The sequence below is a fragment of the Hyperolius riggenbachi genome, chromosome 12 (assembly GCF_040937935.1).
Source record: "Hyperolius riggenbachi isolate aHypRig1 chromosome 12, aHypRig1.pri, whole genome shotgun sequence".
Lineage (NCBI taxonomy): Eukaryota > Metazoa > Chordata > Amphibia > Anura > Hyperoliidae > Hyperolius > Hyperolius riggenbachi.
Genome location: NC_090657.1, coordinates 219,600,193 through 219,619,686, shown reverse-complemented (window position 1 = coordinate 219,619,686; position 19,494 = coordinate 219,600,193). Strand labels below are relative to the sequence as shown.

General features: G+C 46.7%; 1 protein-coding gene across 3 annotated transcripts in view; it reads right to left on the bottom strand.

Annotated features, from left to right (window-relative positions):
* The window catches only part of PCYT2 (phosphate cytidylyltransferase 2, ethanolamine), a 72,382-nt gene that overhangs the window by 27,650 nt on the left and 25,238 nt on the right, over positions 1–19,494 (bottom strand). For 2 of the 3 annotated variants that reach the window (XM_068262356.1, XM_068262354.1), the window contains exons 3-9: positions 18,291–18,452; positions 11,026–11,092; positions 10,857–10,938; positions 7,769–7,813; positions 3,758–3,896; positions 1,668–1,750; positions 1,513–1,590 (exon numbers count right to left, since the gene is read on the bottom strand). In XM_068262356.1, coding sequence (XP_068118457.1) covers positions 1,513–1,590; positions 1,668–1,750; positions 3,758–3,896; positions 7,769–7,813; positions 10,857–10,938; positions 11,026–11,092; positions 18,291–18,452 — 656 coding nt within the window. The remainder of the gene's footprint in view (positions 1–1,512; positions 1,591–1,667; positions 1,751–3,757; positions 3,897–7,768; positions 7,814–10,856; positions 10,939–11,025; positions 11,093–18,290; positions 18,453–19,494) is intronic. The other variant, XM_068262355.1, reaches the window with a different exon arrangement.

Genomic DNA, 19,494 nt, shown 5'->3' with positions numbered 1-19,494 from the left:
TAAGTAGTTCTCTGGGTACGATTACTTGCTTGATGACTCTTTTAAGGAGAGATCATTCATGAGATAAACAGATGAGAGATATACAGAGAGATATATCATGAGTAAAGTCAAATAAGGATAGATTAACCATGAGTTAAAGAGAATCTGAAGCCATATTAAAAATGGCTTTTTACTTTATACACATGTGAGGCATGTTTGCCTCAGCAAAAACGCCGCTATCGCGCTGCATAACGAGGGGTCTTCACCCCCCAGTGCTGCCCCTGTGCGCTTCCGTGTGAGGCAGGGCTATGAGCTGCAGCCCTGCCTCACACGTGTCTGTCAGCGGCGGATCTCCGCCTCTCCCCGCCCCTCTCAGTCTTCCTTCACCGAGAGGGGCGGGGGAGAGGCGGAGATACGCGCTGACAGACGCGTGTGAGGCAGGGCTGCAGCTCATAGCCCCGCCTCACACGGAAGCGCACAGGGGCAGCAAAATCCACGACCAAGAAAGTCGTGGATTTTGCAGGGGGGATTTGGGGTGTAAAGACCCCTCGTTATACCGCATGATAGTGGCGTTTTAACAGGGGCAAACATGCCTCACATGTGTATAAGGTAAAAAGCCATTTTTAATATGGCTTCAAATTCTCTTTAAAGGGTTATATAAGCAGAAAACAAAATGAGTTGAACTGACCTGGTGCTTCTTGCACCCCCCTGGAGTCATGCTGTGTACACCCACCCAGTCCTTCAAATTCCCTCCAGCAAGCAGTGGCGACCCCCTTTAAAGCTGGCCGGTTGCAGGCTACTGCGAATGTGCCCTCCCGAGCCGTGCACACCCTGATTGCGCTGTCAGGAGCATTCTGCCCATGTGCAGTAGTGATTTTCCCATACTGCTCATGCGCAGAACGCTGTCATGCCACGGAGACGCAGTGAGAAGGGTCCCGGAAGGATGACTCCACCTGGAGCAAGAAGCCTCAGGTAAGAAACTTTTTTTTTATTTTGCTTAAATAACTCTTTAACTCATGTTTCTTTTTCCTCTTTATATTTCCTTTAAAGTGAAGGTCCAAGGTGAATGAAAATAAAAAATCTACTTACCTCGGACTTCCTCCAGCCCCCACTGAGCGGATCGTTCAGAAACAGCCTTATCAGTCTGCCGATAGACTGTACACACGCACTGCTGTCGCTGGAACGCCCACCCAGCGGGAGGGTCTGACGGATCCGTCGTTCATTGCCGTAGTGCGTGTGTACGCACCTTTACCTGGGGCTTCCTCCAGCCCCAAGGCCACGGGCTCCCTCACCGTCCTTTGGGACGCTTTTTTCCAGCAGAACGGTGAGGGAGCCCACAGCCCATAGGGGGCTGGAGGAAGCCCCCAGGTAAGTATACATTCTTGCTCTTCAATCATCTCTGGTTTTCTGTAAATACTGTATAGTTTGTTCTAACATCCCTTGTTGGGATTTTTACATCCTGATACACTCATCTTACTAGAGCTTGCTTTGCATGGACAGCTTTGTGAAATGATAGAAGGGACAGAGGCTCACCCTGCAGGCCAGGACGCTCAGTGTCCTCTCGTGGATGTTCATGATGGGGTAATTCTTTCTCTTGTAGTGATTGACCTCCTGCAGAGAGACAGAGTCAGCGCTCAGGGCGGGAAGCAGCGGGACACAGAGCGGAAATCGCACAGATCTCTACTGACCTGGTCGAAGTGGAGGCCCACAATGACATACGGCTTGGGAGCCAAGCTGTGAACCTTGTCCAGGAAGTCTATATGACCGATGTCTGCAGCTCTTCCGTGAAGGAATGTTTTGGGTGAAAACAATTCTAGTCATTGTTATAAAGAACTTTACTTGTACTGCACAGATGCCCAAACATCTAGCGATTCTGGCGGCCGATCGACCAATAGACAGGGATCTCTGATTGAAATCGGCAGACTGATTGGATTGATTTCAGCATTAAAGCGGGCCTGAACTCAGAACTTCCTCTCTGCTCTAAAAGATACGCAACAGCATAATAACCATTACAGAAAAACATTTCTTTGTTACAGCAGATACAAATCCTGCAATACATCGGCACTGTTTCTACTTCCTGCATTCATGGAAACAGACAAATTGATAACATCCTGTGCTTTCAAATGAGCGTATCTGCCATCTCTGCCATAGGCAGTCATGTGACATGAGGAGAGATCAAATTACAAGTTGTGATTAGACACAGACGAGGGGGAATTAGACAGGCTATACCAAGCATGGTCAAACTAGGCCCTCCAGCTGTTACAGAACTACAAGTCCCACAATGCATTTGCCTTTATGAGTCATGACTGTGGCTGTCAGAGTCCTGCAATGCATTGTGGGACTTGTAGTTCCGTAACAGCTGGAGGGCCAAGTTTGCCCATGCCTGGGCTATATTATCTCTAAATACATACAGGGTGCATTTCTCTATGTTTATCTTATGTCCTGGGCAAGAGTTCATGTCCACTTTAAATCTTTCAGGAATTGACCTTGTGAGGCCGCCTAGTCACCCCCATGCCCACTAATGTAGATGCGCCCCCCCAGTGCCCCAGCATTATTATTTTACCTGTCCAGCGTCCACACTCCTCTTCTGCATTCGCTCCCCATGTGGTTGCCAATGTACTGCGCGAGAGGCGGGTGTGTGACATCATACAAGCATGGCAGGTGCAATACATCGGCAACCACGTGGGGCGCAAATCTGGAAGCAGAGTTGTTTGTGATTATGCGCACAGCTGGCCACAAGCTTGTCGACGGACCTTCCGAAGGTGCCAGCGATAGTTCGGGGCTACACAGGAGGACTGCGGAGGTCTCATCAGTATCCAGAGACTTCCCCCTCCCAAGGTAAGTACCCCATAGGGGCATTTTTTTTTCCTTACAGGATCTCGTTAAAGGGGAACTTCAGCCTAAACAAACATACTGTCATCAAGTTACATTAGTTATGTTAATTAGAATAGATAGATAATATAATCTCTTACCCACCCTGTTTTAAAAGAACAGGCAAATGTTTGTGATTCATGGGGACTGCCATCTTTGTCATGGGGCAGCCATCTTTTTGGTCGAAAGGAGGTGACAAGGAGCAGGAGACACAGTTCCAACTGTCCTGTGTCCTGATAACCCCTCCCAGCTGCATGCGCTAGGCTTCAAATGTCAAATTCAAAATGTAAAAAAAAAAAATTGCCACAAAACAGCAGAATGAGAACAACAAAATCAGAAATCCCATCATGCTTTGCACAGCATCAGGGGAAAAAAGCCCGGGCAGTTTTCTTCTGTGCAGCTAAAAATGAGACTTGTATAAGAGAAACAAAGTTCTGATGCTGTGAATCTGTTAAAGAAACCCAAAGCCTTTTCAGTGATGTTGAGTCGATTTTTAGTCCGGAGGTTCACTTTAACTTGGTTTCACTTTTGCAGACAGCACTGAAAGGCTAGTGCTGGGAATACACCATGAGATTTTTTTGACAGATAGATGGTTCGGTAGATAATTTCCGACATGTCCGATTTGATTTTCCATCTTTTTTTCTGATCGAAATACGATCGGAAAATCGATCGGAGAGTAAATCTGCAGCAAAATCTCATTGTGTATTCCCAGCATTAAGCCTCAGTGTTTCATTTATGGGGAGACAACTGAGGGCAGAGCTCCTGCAGTCTATTCACAGCTACTGATAAGATCTAATTAGACTCTTTGATCTGGCTAAACAAACACAGAGAAGAGAAATTCTTCATCAACTATATGTGGAATAAAAACTTCTCAATGTGTGCTGTGCAAGAGTTCGTAAAAGGATACGGAAAAGGTCAAAGGCTCCGGCCACATATATGATAGTGTCTCCGGGTGCTGGCTCCTTCCCAGAGGCAAACTGCATAATCTTCTGAGACGTCTGCAGGAACTGGGAGACTCCAGTCCAGGGACTGTGGCCTCTGGGGTCCTGTATGGAACAAGAGGCATTACGATGGACAGCTAAACAATTTACTAACAAACAGGTGACACTGAGCAACATTAGTGAATGGTCACTGCAACACTGCAAGCAACCCAGGCAACACATCAGTCTTTAAACAGGAAGTTGTTAAAATACAAATGCCACTCAGTGTTCTTAAGCCCCTCTGGACCATTTGTTTTTGTACATGTATTTAATGTTTATGCATAGTTACATAGTAGGGTTGAAAAAGACATCCATCTGTCCTGAGGAAGTGGGCACACACCCACGAAACACGTTGCCAGTGCATATTAAGAAATATTAATTATATGAATTTGTCTTCATTGAGGTAAGTTACCTTTGTTTTATTGATACCTTGGGTGCCTCTTTCCCCCTTTCATCCATCCATTGAGTTCAACCAGAAAATACAGTACAAGACTTCCCTGCACCCTCATATATCTCAGTTGATCCAAAGGAAGGCAAAAAATCCTTGAGGTGCCCATACGCCTCTCCAGCCACCATATCGACCATCAGATAGAGGCCTCCAGGGCGGGGCCGAGGCGAGAGAGGCTCCAGCCTCAGGGCGCAGAGTAGGAGGGGGCGCACAACTCACTCAGCTATCATTCCCCTATTGTGTTTGAAGCAGAGAGAAGTAATAAAAGGAGATACATGGCAGTGACTGCAAGCCAGATAACTAGACATTAAGGTGTTGGGGGCCCTGGGGCGTCTTAGTCTAATCAGCATGAAATCTACTGGAAATCATCCTAGCACTGCCATCTCCGTCCTGCTGGCCTGAATCCTTCCCTCCTCCAGTGTTTATTTGAATTGCCGCCGGGGTCCCTGTACCACGTGACATCATGTAGTGACGTGACGTGCATGTGGCAGTGCCAAAAGTCATGCCTGCAGACAGGTGAGCTTGTAACGCCCACCATAGGGGTAAATATACACCTAGGGGGGAACCGGCTTGGGGCTCCGTCGGGCGTCAGAAAATCTAACACTGTCATGGCCGCACACTTGATCGAGGCCTTGCCTAATCGATCCCTTTGTTCGATTCTACCCAGAAATCGATTAGAGCGATTGGTTGGGTGGCCATGTTGCGGCATCAATCTCTACCAAAGTCGATCATTATGATCGAATAGGCCGGATATTAATGCTGAAAGTCAAGTAATGTATGGGCACCCTTACAAAGCTTGGACCAACTAGTCCTAGAGTGGAAAAAAAAATCCTTCCCGACTCTAGATAGCAATCCAATAAAATCCCTGGATCAACCTCGCCGGGAATGCTGTGTGTGTAACTCAGAAGTCAATACGATTCTTAATCCAGCAGTTATACATTACATTCCCCGATTAGTCGCCTTTTCCATCAAATGGGGCTTCCTGTTTAGCTGACATGCAATGCCCTGCTGACATCATTCCAGCCCCACCTGTCAGAACTCCTCCCACTACCAGTCTGAGCCAGAACTCCTCCCACTACCAGTCTGAGCCAGAACTCCTCCCACTACCAGTCTGAGCCAGAACTCCTCCCACTACCAGTCTGAGCCATTACTGTATCCCTAAAAAAAGGGGGAGGGCACAGCACCTTGAACCACATGTACATAAATTGATTTACCAACGTAAGTCATATAGCATGCAATTTTTTTTCAAATCGTTTTAACATCTGATGTGGAAAAAATGGAACATAGATAAAATTAGGACCTCAGCTGATTGAAATTTAATTGCAAATGGCAGCAATTTATATTGCTGGTGTGTGGGGAGGATCGTGCTCAGGTGACAGCAGAACGGCTTTATAGCGCATCAAGCAGCATGCTAGCGGCGCTTTATCGATTTTCAAACATATTCCGCTTTAGACCTGACCAACACTGAAAATAGTGCAAGTAAAAACAAAAAAAGATTATTGCTCCCTAGTAGGGGGGAAGTAATCAATCTTTTGCCGGGCTGTCGTTGCATAGCAACCATGATGCTGACCCTCATCAGGGATCCGCCCATTATCCAAGCAAAAAAAAAAAAATGGATTCTATGTAGGAGCCAGAACACAGTTCTGATGCTGTGAAACTGTTAAAGAAACACTGAGCCTTTTCAGGGCTGCTGAGTAGATTTTTAGTCTGGAGGTTCACTTTAAAGAGACTCTGTAACAACAAAAACCTCCCCTGGGGGGTACTCACCTCGGGTGGGGGAAGCCTCCGGATCCTAATGAGGCTTCCCACGCCGTCCTCTGTCCCACGGGGGTCTCGCTGCAGCCCTCCGAACAGCCGGCCACAGAGCCGACTGTAGCTTCAATATTTACCTTTGCTGGCTCCAGCGGGGGCGCTGTGGCGACTTTCGGCACGGAAATAGACGGAAATACCCGATCTCCGTCGGGTCCGCTCTACTGCGCAGGCGCCGGAGACTTGCGCCTGCGCAGTAGAGCAGACCCGACGGCGATCGGGTATTTCCGCCTACTTCGGAGCCGACAGCCGTCAGAGCGCCTGCGCAGGAGCCAGGAAGGTAAATATTACGTCACCGCTGCACGGAGGGCTACAGCGAGACCCCTGAGGGATGCAAGACGGCGTGGGAAGCCTCATTAGGATCCGGAGGCTTCCCCCACCCGAGGTGAGTACCCCCCAGGGGACGTTTTGTCGTTACAGTTCCTCTTTAAGTGTGTCAATACAGTTATCATAGAATACCAGCTGGTACCAAAATAATAAACATAACCACTGTCACAAAAAATGTAAAATGTAAAATATATTCATATAAAATGTAGATTTCTTCCAGAAAGAAAATGCACTATACATTATGTTTTACCTATGTTGCTATCCCTTACAGTAGATAGTAAAACGCTGACAGATTTGACAGGTTTTGGACTAGTCCTTCTCCTCATGGGAGATTCTAAGTATTAACTTTATTCATTACAACAGCATTCTCTGGAAAAGATTTATACAAAACTGTCAGCCGACTTTCCTATTTCGTTGCACACTATTTTGGCAGTTGAACTGATGAATTGCAGTTTAGCAAGTGCTTATTGTAACTAAAGAAATAACAGAGAACCCCCCATGAGGAGACAGACCAGTCCAAAACCTGTCGGAACGGTCAGATTTTATCTACCTGCTGGAAGGGAAAACAACATAGGAGAAAAATAATGTTTAGTGTTTTACTCTGAGAGAAATTTACATTTTCAAAGGACCTCTGTCGTGAAAATGTTAAAATATAAAATACATGTAAACACATACAAATAAAAAGTACGTTTCTTCCAGAGTAAAATGAGCTATACATTACTTTTCTCCTATGTTGCTGTCACTTACAGTAAGTAGTAGAAATCTGACATTATCGACAGATTTTGGACTAGCCCATTTTCTCATGGGGGTTTCTCGTGGGTTTTCTTTATTTTTAAAAGCACTTAGTGAATGTCAGTTGCTCCGTCCAACTGCCATAAAAGTGTGCAGCGAGCAGGGAGGCTGGCCAGCATCTGTGTATAAATCCTTTTCAGGGAATGTCTTTATACAGAATAAAGGCCATGCTGAGAATCCCCCATGAGGAGATGGGCTAACCCAACACCTGTCGGTAATGTCAGATATCTACTACCTACTGTAAATGACAGCAACATAGGAGAAAAGAAATGTATGGCTCATTTTACTCTGGAAGAAATGTACTTCTTATTTGTACGTGTTGTAAATTTTAAGATTTTCGCGACAGTGCCTCTTTAAGTGTGCAATTGAAATTTTACAACTTTTAGTGACATTTGTCCGGTAACTAAGTGTAATGATGGCTATATAGCTTCTGCGACCTCTTTTATCTCTATTTCATTTTTTGCTAAGTAAACGTAGTACTGTAATCTTCAGCCCTGTGTGGATAGCAAGATGCCCTCGGCAATGCAGACAATTCTAGGCTCCTATAGTGGAATCCACTCACCTTCCCAAAGTTGTCTTGATGTCTTTTATAATCTTGAGTAGCTTCCTGAAATTAGAACAGTAAACTAGCCACATAATGACGGCAAGGGCAATTATTCATTCACAGCATAATAGTGCGTGCGCTTATAGGTAAGTGTGCTTAAAAGACCTTAAAACTAGGCTCTAATCAGTAATATTATGAGCTTACATGACTGATTTTAGCCTTGTTATAAAATACATCAATTGTCAGATCCACTGTTTACATGATGATAATAAGCTATAGGTAGCTTGTACTTCTGTGATCAGTGCTTGTAGATGCTATCAGCACTTTAGTAAAAGGGACGATGATCAGCACAGAGAGTCAAAAAATCGGGGAACAGATTCAAAGCACTATATTCAGGCAGGGATCGGTACACACGGCAGCTAGTTTACTATTACATTATAAGCACAGAGTAACAGTTTATACTGCAAATAATGGGGTTGACATGTCCGTATCTTAGAAAGGAACTGTATTGAACATAATAACATAATGAATAAAATTGCTTATTGTTTACAATATTAATTTACAGATTATTTAGTCAGTGTTTGCCCCACTGTAAAATCTTTCCTCTCCCTTATTTACACTCTGAAATGTATCACTGGTGGTGATGTGTTTAGTTCTTGCAGGTGATCTGTATGGAATGTTCGTTACTGAGAGTTCTATGCGCAGAGGGAGATACTGCTTGCTTGGCAGTTGGAGACAAGAAATACGTTTTGAATCAGGATGATACCATTTATTGGTTAATGCCTTTTCTGCTAAGTTAGCCAATAAATGGTATCATCCTGATTTTACTGTTGGCTAACACGGTACAATACTCCACTGCTACTACTTGGCAGGTGGAAAAAGCTGCTATTTCTCACAATGCAATGAGGTTCACAGTCAGCAAACTGTCAGGACCTAGGTCATGACATCACACTGTGGGAGGGGTTTCACCACAATATCAGCCATACAGACCCCCCTGATGATCTATTCGAGGAAAGATTAAGATTTCTTCTGGGAAAGGGGGTCTCGGCTACTGATTGGGATGAAATTCAATCCTTGGTTTTAAAGTTTACCCGATGCAAACATTGAGTCAAAAACTGAATACTTACCCAACAAAAAGGTAGTCTCTGGATCCTATAGAGGTTTCCCACGCTGTCCTCATTGCCGCATGCAGACCCCCCCTCCCCCCAAAGAAATCTTGTGGGGTTTCTGATCTGGGCTGTGCTCAGGCAGCTACTGCACAGGCACACCTGGACTCGCACAGGTGCATCACGGCCAAGCTCATGCATGAAGAGGAGTGCGACCCGAATCTTCCAGAGGGTCCCGACAAGGGGCGGCAGGAGTGAGGAGGAGGACACCAAAAGCCCCAACAGAATCCAGAGGCTCGCCTCTCCTCTTAGGTAAATATGTGTTTTTGACTTGAAGTTCGGGTTTATTTTAACATTTTTAAAAACAAAAAAGCTACATGCCTGTGCCAGTGATTTGGGCACACCGGTCCTTTAGGCGTTTCCAAATGTCTGCCTCCAAGGCATATCTTCGCCAAGACGACTTCCAAGTATATGCCTTAAGAGGTCCGCAATGTGTGCAGATGAACATTCAGAAACCCCTGAAGACCTTTGTAGCTTGCAAATTAAGTTTTGCCCAAAAACGTCTTAAAGGGACACTTAAGTCAAACAAAAAAAATGAGTTTTACTCACCTGGGGCTTCCAATAGCCCCCTGCAGCTGTCTGGTGCCCTCGCTGTCTCCCTCCGATCCTCCTGGCCCCGCCGGCAGCCACTTCCTGTTTCGGTGACAGGAGCTGACAGGCTGGGGACGCGAGTGATTCTTTGCGTTCCTGGCCACAATAGCGCCATCTATGCTGCTATAGCATATATCATATACCATATAGCAGCATAGAGGGTGCTAATGTGTCTGGGAACGCGAAGAATCACTCGCGTCCCCAGCCTGTCAGCTCCTGTCACCGAAACAGGAAGTGGCTGCCACCGGGGCCAGGAGGATCGGAGGGAGACGGCGTGGGCACTGGACAGCTGCAGGGGGCTATTGGAAGCCCTAAGTGAGTAAAACTCATTTTTTTTTGTTTGACTTAAGTGTCCCTTTAAGACGTCTGCAGCAAAATTCTGAAACGTCTAAAGAGGTTGACGCCAGTCTAAGGGTTAAAAAGAAGATAAGATCAATAAAACAAGCAATGCATTATTGAGCTGTCTATAGAAAGGATGTCCCCCATGACCGATGTTTGGTGCTCGGTCTCGCCACTGTCCAGCTGCATCTCTGATCCAATATGCTGGGAGACAGATCCCGCATAAACAGAGGACGGTGGGTTCTCCCAGCATGCATCTGAGCCAGCAGCTTCCTGTAGGCATAATCATGTGACCATATTAGGCGCAGATTACCTGGTGACTGTACTTCTGCCATAAGGCCAAATCCTCACAGGTAGAAGGGATCCAAGAAAAATGAAAAGAGCAGTGATTAGGTCAGGTCTGCTATGACAGCTGCTCCGATGGTTATAGTTACATCCCAGCCCACAGTGTTTCAAGGTAAGCAAGTCCGAACCAGAGGACTGTATTTATTTCCAGACACAGCAAAGTCCTCGTTATCCGGAACGCAGGCAACCAGAAGTCTCAACCAGTGGATAATGGGGACTGTTTTTTGAGGGGTTTGCCGGCCACAATATACTCACCGAGCCTTCCGTGATGTCCAGTAGCTCCTGTCGGCTTTCTGGCATCCGTGCACGGTTCCCGGCTAGTCATGTGTCCTGACGAAGGTCAGGTGACACCCGCGGGAGCCGTACACTGAGGGTACCGGAAAGCCGCCAGGAGCTATAGGACGTCCCAGGAGGCCCGGCGAGTATTTTATCCTACCCGAGGAGGGAGGTGTGTGCTTTTTTTGGCCTGTTGCTCAAGTAACCCGGCAAGCACATGTATCTGGCCTCAGGGTTCCCTGCTAGTGCCAGACACTGAGGACGTTGCTTTATATGAATAGAGAAGAGGCAGGGAGTGAAAGGTTTCCTGATTTCAGCCTAGATGAGACTTCTCTCACCTCTCACACAATTAATGTCACCCTTGCAGACTTGTGATGTCCAATACTCACCACAGTGTGATGGGTCTTTGTCATGAGCAGCATACGGCCCACCAGATCTGTCGTGGACACGCCCTGAGTGCGCTGGCATTCCCTAAAGGTCGGAAGTCAGAAATCGTCAGTGCTTCCTGTGCAAGCTCCCGCCTAGCTGTATTAATACGATTTAAAGACGTCAACTGACCTGTATCTCCCAGCCTGCTTCACTTCCTCATAGGTATCCTTACCGTCCACCGTCAGAGTGATATCGTCTGTGGAAGAGACAGGAAGTTGCTAAGGAGGCAATATAGAGTAATTTCTTAAAGTGAATGGGAACCGCATTTAAAAAAATTAGACATATACTTACCCAAGGAGATGGACGGCTCTGGGTCCTATAGAGCCTTCCGGCTCCTCTTCTGGTCCCCTCGTTCCAGTGCTGGCTCGCCCGGTAGCAGTATTTGACTAAATTAGTCAAATACTGCTTTACCCGGCCGAAGGAGGCTTCAGAAGTCTTCAGGGAGCCCGAATGCTCCTGAAGAAGGGCGGTCCTGTACTGCACCTGCGCAAGCACGCTCACTCCTGTGCAGTATGGAGTCGCACGTCTTCGGGAGGACACAACTCCCAAAGACTTCCAAATACCCTTTCGGCAGGGGATTGAAACGGGGGGGGGTTTGGAGGGGGGAGCCAGCACAGCATAGAGAGCACAGAGAGAGGAGACGGAAGGCTCTATACGACCCAGAGCCTTCCCTCTCCTTAGGTAAGTATTTGCTTCATTTTTTAAAAAATTCGGTTCCCATTCACTTTAAAGGACAACTCCAACGAAAAAAGTAAGCAATTAAAATCTGACACGAACCTACAGGTTTTGGACTTGTCCATCTCCTCATGGGGGATTGTCAGGCTATTCTTTGTTTTCAAATGCATTTCCTGAACGGCAGTTTAACTGTAAAAATAGTAAGATACCAGCCAACCTCCCTACTCACTTGCACACTATTTTGCTAGGTAAACCTAGCAACTGCTGTTCAGGAAATGCTTTGGAAAACAAAGAAATCCCCGAGAATCCCCCATGAGGAGATGGGCTAGTCCAAAACCTGTCCGTTCTGTCAGATTTTAACTGCTTACTTGTTTCGCTGGAGTGGTCCTTTAGCAGATCAGTGGAGGAAATATTATAAAGATCTCTTCTAGGCGCTGAGGGATGGCAACTGTAACATGTGTCTGATGTAGTTGCACAGTTTGAAAAAAGACACACTTTAAACAAGATGAACTATTAAGGCTCATTCACACTAGAAACGCTTTTCTGAGCGTTTTGCGATTGATTAGAGTTGTTTAAAATAGCTCCCATTCACTTTCATTAATATTGTGTTAAAAATCACGGCTATTTTCGCAAACGCGATTGCGTAATCCTATCGATTTTTACAGCGATTTTAATGAAAGTGAATGGGAGCGATTTTTAAAAACGCTAATCAATCGCAAAACGCTCAGAAAAGCGCTTCTAATGGCATCAGATACTGGTCACATTAAAATTCCAAGCATTTATTTAATACTGTACCCGACTGGTTTGGGCCTTCCACCTTTATCAGGAGTATTTTACCCCTGCCAACGACAGAAGGCCCAAAACCGGTTGGGTCTAGTGTGAATGGGCCCTGAGAGCCCTTTTCCACAGACTAAGCTTTGGTTTGATTTTTGGATCAGGCACGATTTTCCGATCGATAGAGTACCATGACTGACATAGTTATTCCAGAGACAGAAGATGCATGAGCTCTCACACACAAGTGGATGTCACATATGCCAGCCAGCTGCCACAGGATCCAATTTCCTCAAGTGGTTCAATGTAAAATGCAGCAATTCCTCAGCACTACACTATTGTTGTATTTATCCAGAATTTCTGACTGCCTGTGGCCTGGGTGGCCACAGGCAGTCAGAAATTCTGGTTGAATAGAACAATAGTAAGTGCTGAGGAATTGGTGCTCAAGGACACAAAAAACACAATAAAATTTCAAGTATTTATTTAATACTGTACCCGACTGGTTTGGGCCTTCCACCTTTGTCAGGAGTATTTTACCCCTGCTGATGACAGCAGGCCCAAACCAGTTGGGTTGGAGAGTGGGCAAGTTTTCTATTACACCATGTGAGAAGCTCAAGAGGCAGGGGAAATTAACTCACATACAGCGAAAGAGGAGCAGCCAGTTAGGAGAGGGAGCGAGAGTAAACTCCCACATAGATGTTTTCTAAATACTGCTGAGCAGTAGCGTCCCTACCATAGGGCGGCAGGGGGCGCCCCGCACCGGGTGTCGGGCGCCCCAGGGGGTGTCATCAAGGCCTCCCACAGAGGCCTGTGCAAGACAGGAGGGGAAGCAGCACGGAAAGGAGGGGTGGCGGGGAAAGCGGCGGGGAGGGGGGCCGGACCCCCCACCTCCCTCACCTGGGTCCCCTCCTTCTGGCGCTTCCCCCTCCTAATTAGTCGCAGCGGGCAGCAGCGGGCAAGAGACTCACCTTCCTGCGTTCCAGGCGATGGCAAATAGCGTCATCGTCACGTGACGCTGGTCTCCGCCTTCTCCACCGCTCACTGTGCTTCCTGATTGGCGGAAGCACAGTGAGCGACAGAGAGGTCGGAGACCAGCGTCGCGTGAGGATGACGCTATGCGCCGCCGCCATCGCCAGGAGCAGGTGAGTGAGTCTTCTTCGCCGCTCCTGCCCGCTGCTGTTAATTAGGAGAGGGAAGCGCCAGAAGGAGGGGACCCAGGTGAGGGAGGTGGGGGGTCCGGCCCCCCTCCCCGCCACCCCTCCTTCCAGGCTTTCCTCACACTGGGGGCAATTGTACTAGCTATTCTGGGGGCAACTAAATTAGCTATACTGGGGGCACCTAAACTAGCTATACTGGGGGCAGCTATACTGGGGGGCAGCTATACTAGCTATACTGGGGGGCAGCTATACTAGCTATACTGGGGGCAGCTACACTGGGGGAAGCTATACTAGCTATACTGGGGGCAGCTGTACTGGGGGCAACTAAACTAGCTATACTGGGGGCAACTATACTAGCTATACTGGGGGCAGCTATACTGGGGGGCAGCTATACTAGCTATACTGGGGGCAGCTGTACTGGGGGCAGCTATACTGGGGGCAACTAAACTAGCTATACTGGGGACACCTAAACTAGCTATACTGGGGGCAGCTATACTGGGGGGCAGCTATACTAGCTATACTGGGGGCAGCTATACTGGGGGCAGCTATACTGGGGGCAACTAAACTAGCTACACTGGGGGCAGCTATACTAGCTACACTGGGGGCAGCTATACTAGCTATACTGGGGGGCAGCTATACTAGCTATACTGGGTGGGGGGCAGCTATACTAGCTATACTGGGGGGCAGCTATACTAGCTATACTGGGGGCAGCTATACTAGCTATACTGGGGGCAGCTATACTGGGGGCAACTAAACTAGCTATACTGGGGGCAGCTATACTAGCTATACCTGGGGGCAGCTATACTAGCTATACCTGGGGGCAGCTATACTAGCTATACTGAGGGGCAGCTATACTAGCTATACTGGGGGCAGCTACACTGGGGGCAGCTATACTAGCTATACTGGGGGCAGCTGTACTGGGGGCAACTATACTAGCTATACTGGGGGCAGCTATACTGGGGGACAGCTATACTAGCTACACTGTGGGCAGCTACACTGGGGGCAGCTATACTGGGGGCAACTAAACTAGCTATACTGGGGGCAACTATACTAGCTATACTGGGGACAGCTATACTGGGGGGCAGCTGTACTGGGGGCAGCTATACTGGGGGCAACTAAACTATCTATACTGGGGGCAACTAAACTATCTATACTGGGGGCAGCTATACTAGCTATACTGGGGGCAGCTATACTGGGGGGCAGCTATACTAGCTATACTGGGGGCAGCTATACTGGGGGCAGCTATACTAGCTACACTGGGGGGAGCTATACTAGCTATACTGGGGGGCAGCTATACTAGCTATACTGGGGGGCAGCTATACTAGCTATACTGGGGGCAGCTATACTAGCTATACTGGGGGCAGCTATACTGGGGGCAGCTATACTAGCTATACTGGGGGCAGCTATACTGGGGGCAACTAAACTAGCTATACTGGGGGCAGCTATACTAGCTATACCTGGGGGCAGCTATACTAGCTATACCTGGGGGCAGCTATACTAGCTATACTGAGGGGCAGCTATACTAGCTATACTGGGGCCAGCTATACTAGCTATACTGGGGCCAGCTATACTGGGGGGGGGGGGGGGGCAGCTATACTAGCTATACTGGGGGGGCAGCTATACTAGCTATACTGGGGGGCAGCTATACTAGCTATACTGGGGGCAGCTATACTGGGGCCAGCGATACTGGGGGCAGCTATACTAGCGATACTGGGGGCAGCTATACTAGCTATACTGGGGGCAACTAAACTAGCTATACTGGGGGCAACTAAACTAGCTATACTGGGGGCAACTAAACTAGTTATACTGGGGGCAACTAAACTAGCTATACTGGGGGCAGCTATACTGGGGGCAAATATACTAGCTACACTGGGGGCAAATATACTAGCTATACTGGGGGCAACTATACTAGCTCCACTGGGGGCAGCTATACTGGGGGAAACTGTACTAGCTATACTGGGGGCAACTATACTAGCTAATACTTTAAAATACAGTTAGCTCCGCCCTCATCTGGTCATGACCACGCCCATTTTTTTGCTGCGAAGCACGCCGCAGGTTGTGGCCACGCCCATTTTTAGGAGGGGGGGGGGGTGTCTTTTAATACCCAGCACCGGGTGCCAAATGCCCTAGGTACGCCACTGCTGCTGAGATCACGCAGCTGTGATGTGGTGAACATTTTCTTTTTTTATCTTAAATCTAGTTAGTTTGCATTATGCTCAGGGGTGGGGGAGGTTCAGTGGTAGAAAAATCTGAGAAACACAAGCTAATTATGCCACAACCTCAATCCCTCCAGACGCAGCTCATATCTCTGTGTTCTAAATATTGCACTTGGAATAAAAAGATCAAGTGACTAATTGTGGAATTTTAATCATTTTAATTAAGACACCTCCTAGTCATCTTTTTCCTAGTAAACAAATCCAGTTTCTCTCACCCTTAATTACAGGTTAGCTCTCCCATCCCTTTAATTAGATGAGTCATGCACCTCTGAAGTCTATCCAAATCTACGTCCTTCTCATAGCCTAGAGCCCAGATCCAATCTCAGTATTGTGGAGTTATTTCTATAGTAGCAGTATGACACTGGGATCCTGTATGTTTATCTTCTTGTTTATACAGCTCAGGACTTCATTCTTTTTTGAATCCGGTGTTTTGTTTAGTGTTAAAGGGGCACTATGCACATATTTTAAATGTTACAATTTTTCGCCAAACATATACAAATAAGAAGTACGTTTTTTTTCCAGAGTAAAATGAGCCATAAATTACTTTTTCCTATGTTGCTGTCACTTACAGTAGGTAGTAGAAATCAGACAGAAGCGACAGGTTTTGGACTAGTCCATCTCTTTATAGGGGATTCTCAGCAAGGCTTTTATTCTTTATAAAGATATTGCCTAAAGATTTAAACAATGATGCTGGCCAGCTTCCCTGCTCGCTACACAGTTTTTTGGCAGTTGGACAGAGGAACTGCCATTCACCAAGTGCTTTTGAAAACAAATAAATCCCTGAGAATCCCCTATGAAGAGATGGACTAGTCCAAAACCTGTCGCTTCTGTCAGATTTCTACTACCTACTGTAAGTGACAGCAACATAGGAGAAAAGTCATTTATGGCTCATTTTACTCTGGAAAAAACGTACTTCTTATTTGTCTTTTTGCACATATTTAAAATTTTCTCGCCATAGTGCCCCTTTAACCAGAAATAAGCGAGTTCTTTTTAAGATTAGTTTTAAATAACTATTCCCCAGGGTATCCCATTCTGCAGTGTACTTCCGCATTTGCGCCCCCACATGGTTGCCGGCATTATAGCACAAAGCACACGCACCTCATGTACTATATGACGGTAGCCACGTGGGTCCCGTATGCGAAAATAGGGCATGGACACTCAGCGCGGACGGCGGATAGATAAAGTATAACTGCACGGGGGCATAAAATATTAGGGGGGGGCGTCATTTGTGATTACTGCACAACGTTACTGCTGCGTACCCGATTGAGCATGCTGGCCCAACGTTTTCCAGCATGTCCGATAGATACATGTGGCCAATTTTGGCTCAAATTGTTGATCGGACATGCTCTTGGCGGCACCGATTTTCATCAGATTCGATAAATATTATCGAATCTGATGGTCGATCGGCCATCAAGTCTACAGATGTATGGCCACCTTAATTGTTCTGACAGAAGAGTAGTGAAATATGATTGGTTCATAAGAGTTACATCACCACCATCTATTGCACTAGGTGTGGTCGCAACCCGCGGTCCGGTTTTCTAAATCAGAACGTAAACGGATCAAAAACAGATCCGTGCTGCCCTTTTGCTATTAGTAATCAGTGAGTGGGGAAGCAATTCCCTTCCTTCCTCTGCTTGCCGCGTGACTTCCTGCAATGCTGTCCACTAGAGGGCGGCATTGCAGGAAGTCACGCGACAAGCAGAGGAAGGAAGGGAATTGCTTCCCCACTCGCCGATTACTATAGCGCACATAGCTGGAGGGGGAGCGGGGACACAGGTAAGGTGGCCGCTGCCCCCTCAGGCTACCTGGGGACACCTATTGGGGTGACATGAAGGGGAGGAGCTGGCAGTAGGAAATCCAGCTCTCCCTCCATTTTCTGTGTGCAAAATAGCCTGTGTAGAGGGAGATCTGTTTTTGTATTGCCCTCCACTACCCCTCCGTGTATCCGGGGTCCGTAAAGTCCTGACAAACCCAGTATCTCCATTTAGTTTTTCAAAACGTATCCATTTTTGAAGTGCGTGAAGACGGACGCTATTTTCAACATTGGTATCCGTGGCTCTGGTTTTGGTCGGGCCCAAAAAACGGACCCACGATACGTGTTCTTAAAGAGGAACTTCAGGAACATACTGTCATTAAGTTACATTAGTTATGTTAATTAAAATAAATAGATAATATAATCTCTTACCCACACTGTTTCAAAAGAGCAGGCAAAGGTTTGTTATTTCATAGGGGCAGCCATCTTTTTGGTTGAAAGGAGGTGACAGGGAGTATGAGACACAGTTCCAACTGCCCTGTGTCCTGATCACCCCTCCCAGTTGCTAGGCAACGTGAACAACATAGGAAATCCCCTCATCCTTTGCACAGCATCAGGGGAAAAATGACCGGGCAGTATTCTTTGATGGGGCGGAGCTTAGCTTCTTTTCAGCTAAAAATAAGGCTTACGTAAGAAAAACAAAGTTCTGATGGTGTGAACCTGTTAAAGAAACACCAAGCCTTTTCAGTGCTGCTGAGTAGATTTTTAGTCTGGAGGTTCCCTTTAAGAAATGATGGAGAAGGTCAGTAGTGGAATACTCACTTCCATGGACACAGAAGTCACAGTTATATTTGTCCAGTGTGTCCAGTGTGGTGACATAAGGAGCTCCAGGAACGATCTCGTCCACCCACTTAATGGCGCGCACCATCTTGTACCGCTCCTCTTGTGTGAAGACTGGCGGCCCCTTGTGGCGGGAAATCTCCTCTGCGGAAAGAGTGAGGGTATTGGTGCATTATTACTGAGCACTCGAAATATTTGATCAGATTTTACCTCATAAGCATGCAGGAAACAGGAAGTGGGTGAAATTCTCTGCTACATGGATACAGACAACAATAAAATCCTAGCAGAAGTTCCCGTAATCCTTTTCCTTACTTTATCTAAAAACTCCCCCCCTTTTTTTTTTTTTTTTTTACAATATTCATTTATAAAATACTGCGTCAGTGTTTGCCCATTGTAAAATCTTTCCTCTCCCTGATTTACATGCTGAAATGTATCACATGGCGACATGTTGCAGTTCTGCCAGGCGATCTGTACAGAATGTTAGTAAGGCCTTGTTCACATCATAAATCGCAATTCCGGCGCTTACCTGCTTGTTAGGTTTTATTTTAAGCTTTGTAAACATCTAAAATCGCAATCGCAAATGCCAGAATTTTGCGAGTGATGTTTTTTCCCCTCCTGGCGCTTACCTGCGTGCTACGATTTTTTGTAAAGCGATTTTCAAAGCTCTTTTGCAGAGCGATTTTTTTTTTTTTTACTTCCTGACGCTCGGGAAATCACTATACTTTTCAAGCGCTTTGCGATTTCCCTATACCTTCTATTGAGGCAAATCGCCTCAGAAATGGTACAGGCAGCGCTTTGGTGAGCGGATCGAAATCGAACTGCTCAATTCTGGACACTTTCAGAAGGAATCATTGCACAGGTGCTTCTAAGGGCCCTTTTTCACTAGTGGCGTTTGCGATGCTGAATCGCAAAATCACAAACCGCTAGTGATTTTTCAAATCGCTACGGTTTGTTAAATAACATAGGAATCGCGGTAGTTTATTTCCACTACCGCGATTCGCTTTTGCCTCAAACGCAATTGCGCTGTGGAGCGATATTTGCCGCGATTTTGCTATGTACACTACAGCATAGCAAAATCGTGAACGTAATCGCCGGAACTTTCCTGCATTTTGCGATTCAGAAATCGCTAGCGTTCAGCATGAACGCTAGCGATTGCTAGTGGAAAAGGGCCCGGGCGATTTTAAAA